Genomic DNA, 9,477 nt, shown 5'->3' with positions numbered 1-9,477 from the left:
GGACCTAAGGCAAAAAGAATGAGAGAAATGGGGAGAATCATTGCAGCGACATAGAAACACACTGCTCTGGGCTGTGGCTAAAAAGCGTTTTAAAGATTTCTTCTTCCTCCGCAACTATCTGAAAGCTGGTTGACTCTGTTTTTTAGGAACTGGAAACAAAGCAGAGATGTCTGTCACACCTCACGTGTGTAAGGAACACAGAAAGGCCCGAGAGACCAATTGATTGACTTGTGATCTGCTGACTCCAGCAGCTCTACCAAGCTACCTTGAATTTCTCTATTTTCAATGCACATGTAAGAAACTTTAATGAAGCCTTACTGAAATTTACTGCATTTCAAAATGTTCCCAAAAATCCTAACTGATGCTAGGTCTGTAGAAATAAACCCCTGCAGACAGATTCGTTAACCTGAAACCTTATGCCTAGACACAGGTCTTTTTACCTGTTGGAAAGCACACTCTAGCGAGAACTAGGTGATTCTCATGGACTAAAACATTGCACATGACTGCCAGGAGCAAATCTCTCTGTTCTTCATCAGTTGCCATGAACGCTGGCTTTGACAAATTGGCTAAACAAAAAGCATGCTGCGTGCCAGCAGTGCTTTAGTTCTAGGTTCACGGGATGATGCTTAAGAAAAACATTGTGAGCAAAACTCACAGTCCTTGTACCTCAGCCTTTCATGCCGCTCAACTCACAGGTGTTGTTCACAGCATTATGGCAATCAGTCCTCACGGTTGTTGAAGACATAAAGCTGCTAACTAGAACACAAAGGGCAAGGATCCCAAACTGCTGATTTTGAAAAGCAGGACTTACCTATAAAATACTACTGTGCTAATGACAGGAAAACAGAGTGTATCTGGACTTGCCTATGAACCTGTCTGGAACAAGAGACTCACCCTGAACCTAGTGTCACTACCTGCCTGCCTCCTTATCCCATTAAAGGTAGGGGTAAGAGTATGGAGTCTCCAAGGGCTCCCTTGGAGACTGTCCAAGCTTTGGATGTCCATTGGTACACTTTTATGTGTGACACATTAGTGATTGCCTGCTGTGAAGCCAGAACAAGCATATCTACCCAGACAGGCACTGGCAGACAACTCGCTGGACCTTTGCAGGCCTCTGACTCGTAAATAGCACACACCAGTTTGCAGCCAGTTTTTTGCCTTTTTTTTTTTTTTCTTTTTTTTTCCCCAGAGAGTGTTTATCTCAGTAGCATCAGTGGCCCAGTCTGGATTCACAGTGGTGCCTTAGGATATCCAACCACTCCTGTGAGACGTGGGGCTACGAAAGGAAAATTAACAGTACATTTTAAATAGCCCTCGCCACAGATACAGGGAGCACGGTGCTGATCACTAAATGATGCTAAAAGGAAAGTGGTTAAATACGCACAAGCATGTACAACATAGCATCTGATTTTTGAAGGTCAAAATTATGATTTCATTGAACTTTTAAACTGATTATGGCATTAGCAAGAACAGGTACAAATCATTCTGGGAGAAACAGGCTACGGCAGGGTAAGTAAATTATCTCAACACAGTATCTGTCTTCCTGTGGATTTCAGTGCTACTCTTACTTGAATCAATTTGTGATGATATGTTTGTACCTGCCACAGAAGCCAAATACACAATCTGATCTTATGCCAAGCCACTATTAACAACTGCATTTTCAATTGATTCTAGGACATTAATTAACTGGGATCCATAATTACAAATAATTTACAGACATATCATTTTAAATCACTTCCCAGTGAGCTTACTAAGCTCACTTTATGACATTCAAATACATTATTCTTAAAATTCACTGAGTAATCAGCTTGCAAATAATTACAGTGGAATAGCACTGGATATAATAAAGTGGAAGCTTAGAACAAGAATCACCAGAAATGTCTATAGATCACTTTTGCCATGTGATTTTGACATTCCCTTCAACTGTCCCCAGAAAACCATTATGTACTGAACTGGTGGACTCCAAAGCTGCTCCACTAACCCAACTCCATTACAACACAACTCCTTGGACTTCTTGTTTCATGGGCAACCCCTGTCCCACACCTTTTCTTCAATACCAGGCAGCTGATTTTTTAAATGATTGATTTACCCTTTGAGCAAGTGTCCTGTTGGTTGGGGGGGCCATTAGTGGTGAGCAGCACTGCACAGCGTTGCAGAATCTCCCTTGCTCTGGGGCTGGAAATGCCGGGCGCTGCTTGGAGCCAAGTAGCAGCCGTGGCAATGCAGAAACATCAGGATCAGGTTAACTGGTTTTTAGAGCAGACAAAGCTTGATATGTCTCCATGCACAGTATTTTATTCGTTCCATATAATGATTTCATTTTCAATGGCTATGTACGATCTGGTTTATATCTACAATCTTTCTCCATGGTCAATAGGGATATTTTATGTACCATAGAAAAAAAAAATTGCACAGTAATGCAGGCAATTTAAATCTCTAAGTTGGAACTTTAGGACCCTCACTGAAAACTGCACTGAAACCCAATACAGATGGGTTAAAAAAGTTACATTCTTCTATTGCAAGGTGTAATGGAAAAACTAATACAAACATGTAAGACCTGGACTCTGAGCACGTATGAGCTTCCCATGTGAATCATATACACACCTTGCCTTACATGAAACAAGGCTTCAATTTTTGAGTGTTGAAGCAATCACTCTTATGCTTTTCAGTCCTATGTTAAATTACATCAGTAAAGTAGACAGTAGCTGGTACTCTCAGAGCCTGCCATATTTACTCTGTTGTGGTCTAGATTTATAAACTGCCCAGGCACACGCCTTAAAGTGCACCGCACTGTACACACTGTACCACCCCACAGCTTTGACATCATCCCATTACTGTAACAGGCAACAGCAGAGAATTTCTTGAAGATGAGGAAAATACTGCTTTCTCTGGTGACTAAAGGGAGAGAGCGAGCTTATGAAATGGATGCCTTTGAACAACACACTGTATATCTTAGAGTACAAAGAATAGGATAGCTCCGAACCAATTAAAAATATACAGTAAGCAAGTAATGAAAAAAATTCATTTTATTTGAGTAAAACCATAATTTACAGATGAACACCACAAACCCTCTTGATTCAAATTCATTTGCTTCCATATAGAACCTTTGAATATTGGAAATAAATTAGACTAACAAGTAAATGTCTTGGTCACAAGGAACTTTTATGTTATGTGATTTTCCACTGCGTTACAACTTAATACAAAACTATAAAAATAAGACACTATTTACAAAATATATTCATTTGCAAAACTATTGGTTAATTCAAGTTTTAAGTTACATGATAATTTACACAGCTCAGTCACACTTTACAAACAGTTAAAAGATAAACCTACTCCGAATACAAAACGATATCCTCTCATGATCTGACTATGCCAATTCATAGTACTTGCCAGAATTTGGATCAAAGTAACAGTTCAGACATGGATCATACAAAAGAGTCAAAAATTCCTCATCTTCTTCAGCATTGAGGTCATCGTCACCTGTGTTAAGTGTGAAAAGTAAGAATAAATCATTCACTTTGACAAGAACACGGAAATACCTTTGTCAGATGTGACAGAGTTTTTCTTTAAAGTGTATACTCTTTTGACTTCTGAATTGTTACCTTCAAGATAACAGCAATTCACATTTTTGTTATATTTCTGAAGACTTGTAGTTAGTTGAGATGAAATGATGTCAGTGGAGCAGTTCACCAGAAGTACCCTTACTGATAGTGGATCAAAGTATTCCGAAGTGATATTTTTCTTAAACAATAATGTTTTAGTACGAACAAAGACAGTCAGTGTGTACTTAAGGCCTGTAAGAATGAAAGAATTTGAATGTCTGGTATCCAATATGTCACCTAAATGTCCAGTACAGGCAAATCTGTACAAAAGAGCTTTCAATACCAGAAAGGAAATAAGATTCTTTCAGACAATAAAGACTTTAAATTGAGGTTGTCTAAAGTTATGGAAAATGTAAGAACATTTTCAAGTAACAGAAATGAATCCGTAGCCTAAAATACACTGATAAAGCCATACAGACTTTTATTACAGATGCTTTATATACTGTAGCTCCTTTTCTAAACCTGTCTATCTTTCATATAAGCTAAATCTAAGTTAGATGATCTATAGATTTTTGATAGGAAATAATTCACAGTTGAACACAATCTGTATCTTGAATTTCATCATAAATGTTCATCTCATTCTCAGACTGCTAATACAAACCGAATGCTTTGTATGTTCTAACACTTCATAATAAGTAATGGCCTGTTATGCTAACAGCAGCAGTTTCACAACACTCAGATCTATTTACAGCCAGGATCACACAACGATATATAGGTTACATTATCTGGAGACCAGAAAGTAGGTTGGTGCACTTAATGCATACAGAAGAAGCGTGCACTTCATCGTTTGGGAAGAGATTTCATTTTTGTTTCCTCAGTAGCATTAACAAACACCATCAGAAAGAAACTGTCTCTCACTGTAACCAAAGGTAAAAAGGTAAAGCTAAATTGTTGCCCTCCTTGCTGTGGGTACTTCATCTGGCCTGGTAAGCTAAATGAGGTTAACCGAGATACTTTGTTTGGACAGCTCTTGGGAAAAACTATGCAGTGCAGAAAGAAGGCGTAGAACTGAACATCTTTTTCTACACTTCAGATCATAGTAAACAAGCAAATGGTATTCATGCCTCATTCCCTCACACAGCCTTACATTTTCATCTGAAACCATGTTATTTCCACAGAATTCTTCATTTTATTGTTTTGCTTTTCCCTGCCTATGCTTCTATTCAAAATGATTCTCTTTTCTTCTCTAAGCTTAAATCTCCTTCCCTCTCTACCTAGGAACTGGCCTCTCAATACACTCCCTGGTTTGATTTAGGAACAAGAAATTCTTCAGACTCATCAGGGCCCTGTATGCCTTGAATTCATACCAAATCAGAATTAGATTGCATCCAGGACTAGCTGGATTTATACCTTTATAGCAATAATTCCCTGCATCTATTTTCATGTGAACAAGAAGAGAACTTAGTTTTCTAGATGTATCATGTTTTTAAAGTCAGGCTTCTTTCTTCTAGCATCTCACAATATCCCCAAATGCAGTTTAAGGCATTTCTAGATGTTGCAACAGATTTCCAATGGCAGCATGGACTATTCAGTTTTGAACAGGTTAAAAAAAACATATGAAAACCTCACTTCTGTTCTTCTACTTCCTAAAAAGAAGTACTAATTAAATTAAGTGAAATTCCTCTACAAGACTCAACTAACGTGTAATGGTTGTGTTAGAATGCATCTTTCCACTTTCAAACGGTATATTGTGTGCAACCTGACCATATGTAGGAATGAAGTGTTCATGGCCAAATTAACTGATAAACAAGTCACTTTCAAAGAAAATTTTCATAGCTGTTTATGCTGCCACCATCCACGCTTTTGGGGTTGAAGTTGCTCAGGATTGCATAAAAAGACCTCTTGGCAGTTTAATTTGAATATCATGGCGAAAGCAAAATCAAAGCTTTTGTTCTTAAGTCACTATAAAATTAAACATCAGCTGTCAGCAGAAGGCATGCTGAAAAAAACACTGCTAATATTTTCTCTGATATGATCCTTGAACATTGAACTACAGTGCTCAGATCTATACTGTAATTATGTACTGCAGGGTTACCATACGACTATTGTCAACGGCTGTAGTCCAAGAAAGAAGACTAGTGCGGTGGTTCCTAGAGCAACCTTAAGACAAGTAACAAGATACAATAAAGTAAGTTCCAGAGAATTTGACGCTGCCTTTGTCACTTACTGTGGAAACTTTCTTGTATGACTTGTTATATGTCAAGGTAAATGAAATTGTCTTTAAATCAGAAATATCAATGCCCAATAAGGGAAGAATCTATGGAAATTTATCATATTTACGTGTCTAAATTTTCCTCTTGATCGTCTTGTGAAACCTGTTGAATAGAAGACTACTTCTCATTACATCTCCCTATTTAACTATGTACTATGGATGGTGCAAACGTTAAGAAATGAACTAGAGTGAAATGTTTTCTTAGAAATGAATCACCTTTTTTCCCCAAAGTTATGCCCCAATTTAAAGATTTTTTCTAAATATAAGAATTAAAGAATTTTTATAAATATACTAATGCTATACTATCAATTTTTCTTTAAGGATACTTTTAGATAAAATTAGTATCTTGAATACATTATGACTCATTGCAGATTTTCAGTACTGATAATATGCTTTTGTTATCCTGTGATACTTGGAATACTGGAAAACTGCACACACACAAAAAATAATCTTGTGACACTTAAGTCACTTCCCAACATGAGAAATAATTCATTTTTTAAAGTGATGTGTTTTTTTTTTAAAGTGAGTAGGGCAGCAGAATTTTCTGGAATGAATTTGAGCATTCAGTTTGTAGATCAGATCTGGTACTTAATTGTCAGTAATAAAACAGTTCTTTTGTCACACAAATAACTAACCTCAAGTGAAGTGATTAAGAAAAAAAATTTTTTTTTCTGAAGTGCTAGAGATGTATCACAGGACAAGACCTATTTAGCATCTCTTTCAAAAATGATACCATCTAGTTACCGTGGTCCATCAAGATTTTTTTAAACCAAGATATCTAGGATATCTAGGAAAACACAGATTCTAATGTTGGACAGGTACTATCTAATCTGATAGGCATGTATTACACGGCACTGCATTTTCACACACCGCCATATTATGTCCAAAGACCTGTGTTTAACTTAAGTGTATCTTTTATGTGAGCAAAACCACGTCAGTTTTCTCTCAATATAGTGCAAGGACTTCATTTTCCAAGGACTGTAAACAATCAGAAAGGGAGGTCTGGAGTTGCTTGAAGATGCTATATATTGTACAGGTACCCCCTTACTTTGCCAGTCAGGCCTCCCCTACCCACAGCTGCGACGATTACTCTGCTTCTTCTCTGCTACTTCAATAGGGAAGGGTGTCTAGTAGTTCAGAAAAAAATCCAAACTGTCCTGTTTGGGGAGGGAAGGTCATGGAACGGCTTTGTTGTTCTCTCTTATTTCCTCCAACATCTTGGGGAAATGAAGCTTGATCACTTCAACACTATGGCAGGTTTTTTCGAGTATTTGGAGATAGAAAAGTTTCTGTGTGAAGTTATCAAAATTACAAATATCATACATATACATGAGTCAGAATTTTATTTGATTGAATAAAGGCACAAAAATAAAAAGCCAAAATAAAAAGCTATGGTATATAGAGATTTTCTGTTCTCCAAATGTGCAATCACGGACACATGATGTAAAATATTTCAGCATAAAGGAAAATGAGTTTAGGAACAATTCACGAAACAGTTTGGAAAGTCTAGTGTGAATAACAGAAGAAATCCAAGAAATTCCCAAGTATACTTCTTTCTTAAAGCTTTTTAAAGATCATAATCCAATTTTTAAAATTTACAGAAATTCTACCTTTACTGCAGCAAGCCTTAGATCTCATAATACTAACTTAAAAAAATTTTCAGAGAGCCATCACAAATTTATATCCAACATGCCTTTAACTCAAGGATTACTGTCCAATTCTCTTTGGCTTATTTAGGACCCTTAACAAAACGTATTATTTGATTCTTCGAAGTAAGGTCCCTTCCTGACAGCAAAATTCTATTTTGCTGTCATAAACAATTACAAATACACATCTATGAAAACATTCCCAATTTCAGGAGCATAATCTATTTTAGACAGTAAATCACTGAGACATCTTCATCCCTCAGGCAGCCAAAATACACAGGTCAGATTTATGAGATTTCACATTGAATTCCCCAGACTTAAAGAAAAATCTAGGTATCTACCCTGTTTCCTAAAACAACCGATAAGAAAAAAGGGCATTTGAAGAAAACAAGGTATTTGTTTTATTCTATTGTTGACTTTCCAGTTTCAGCTAAGTTCTTTGCTATTCTCTAAGCAAACACCATTAATAAACAAAAACGTGTAACACTTTAGGTGGTGACAACAGTCTTTACTCAGGATATCACGCTGAGATTTCAAGGCTAAATCTGAAATTTTTCTTCATAAGAGAAGTATCACTTACATAAGCGTAATTGTGCTTCTGAATAAGAATGCTTAGTATTTGCGTTCTTTCTTTCATAGGTTTGCCATCCCCATTAGCATAAATTCCTTATTTAAAACAAAACAAGATGCATTTTTTATGAGTTAATCCATATCGAGCCAGAACATTAGGAAACTGCAACTGCATAAGTTATTCTTCTATCAGAGGCAAATAATACTGCATGGAAAACTCTGCTAGCTTGAGCTGAGAATAATAAATGTGACAGTATAGAAAACTACGAAAAGGCAGTACCAGCACTACAGAAACAGCATTTAGAAATGTCTTTCTACCCAGGTCCTTTTCATTGTCTTTATTAATTCCTACCTGGAATACTCTGATTTGTTGAAGATTTAGTGTGCTCTTCCAGTTGTTGGCTTCCAGGAACGATGGGGGGACTGAACACATTCAACCAGTCCCTGAAAAACACAAATCAAAATATCATTCATAAAAGCACAGTTTGTGTTCCTATTTGTTCTAATTCTTTCAATTATTAAAAAAATTTTCAAAGGAAATTGCAGGTTGTCGAGTGTGATGAAACAAAATCAAGCTGGATTTTATTATTATAAAAATAAACTTTACAGTTAATACAATTCTTAAATGTTGAGGCTTCCTTCTTTCCTTAGCCTTTTCACCTGTTCTGTTCACACTAAAAATCTCTGTTTTAAGTCAGGTTTGCTTTGCAGATTTCAGCTGGTATTGCTCTGTCAGCAAAAGGTGTACATGAGGTGTGATCCATAATCCACAGAGCTATACTTTGAAAGCCTACGGCACTCATGAGAGTCTTTTTCTGAGGAATAAAGACTTGAGATGAACAACCTGTGTTTGATGAGAGACTGTGGGGGTCAATTTGATTGAAAATCCTTACCCTCTCTAAGGAAAAAGGCTTAAAGACAATCACAAGAGATGTGTTTGCTTACCACGACTTGGCACTGCCTGGCTAGCCCCCTGTAACAGGGTGACATAGCAAGTGCGGTATCTTTCACAGTCTGGATGGTTGGTGAGTCAGAGCTGAGCTTAGACATGAGATGGATGCCACCAACAGCGTGATACCAACTCAGTGCTCATGAACTGTGGGACAGCTGATTTGTATTAAATAATTTAATCTTTCCAGTTTAATTTACCTTTAAAGGTAAATTTTACTTTTACTTTTTTTTTTTTAAATTACTTTATTTTTCAATAAAGGGATGGAATTAGTGATCAGAGCTAAGAATAACATGGTAACAGTTTTCTAGTGTTTTTAAGAAGGAAACATTGGATTGAGTCCAGATCTTATTGTTGAAACAATTGTTGATATTGAAAAAAAACTTTGTTAGGTAAATACATTATAAACAATTGTTTGTAGCAATTTTTTATTGCTATAAAATGTTACATGTTATAAATAAAAAATTTGTTATTGAGCGTAACATGATTTTAGCTACT

General features: G+C 36.5%; 1 protein-coding gene across 1 annotated transcript in view; it reads right to left on the bottom strand.

Moving 5' to 3' along the window:
* Positions 1-3,304: 3,304 nt before the first annotated feature.
* The window catches only part of LOC103918908 (chromosome unknown open reading frame, human C3orf67), an 81,124-nt gene continuing 74,951 nt past the window's right edge, over positions 3,305-9,477 (bottom strand). Inside the window, exons 15-16 of the mRNA XM_009326332.1 lie at positions 8,383-8,474; positions 3,305-3,480 (exon numbers count right to left, since the gene is read on the bottom strand). Of these exons, the coding sequence (XP_009324607.1) occupies positions 3,368-3,480; positions 8,383-8,474 (205 nt within the window). The 3' untranslated portion in view covers positions 3,305-3,367. The remainder of the gene's footprint in view (positions 3,481-8,382; positions 8,475-9,477) is intronic.

Source organism: Pygoscelis adeliae, unplaced genomic scaffold (genome assembly GCF_000699105.1).
Source record: "Pygoscelis adeliae isolate BGI_AS28 unplaced genomic scaffold, ASM69910v1 Scaffold606, whole genome shotgun sequence".
NCBI classification, from domain to species: domain Eukaryota; kingdom Metazoa; phylum Chordata; class Aves; order Sphenisciformes; family Spheniscidae; genus Pygoscelis; species Pygoscelis adeliae.
Note: the sequence above shows the minus strand (reverse complement) of the source record. Positions and strands in the feature narration are given on the sequence as shown.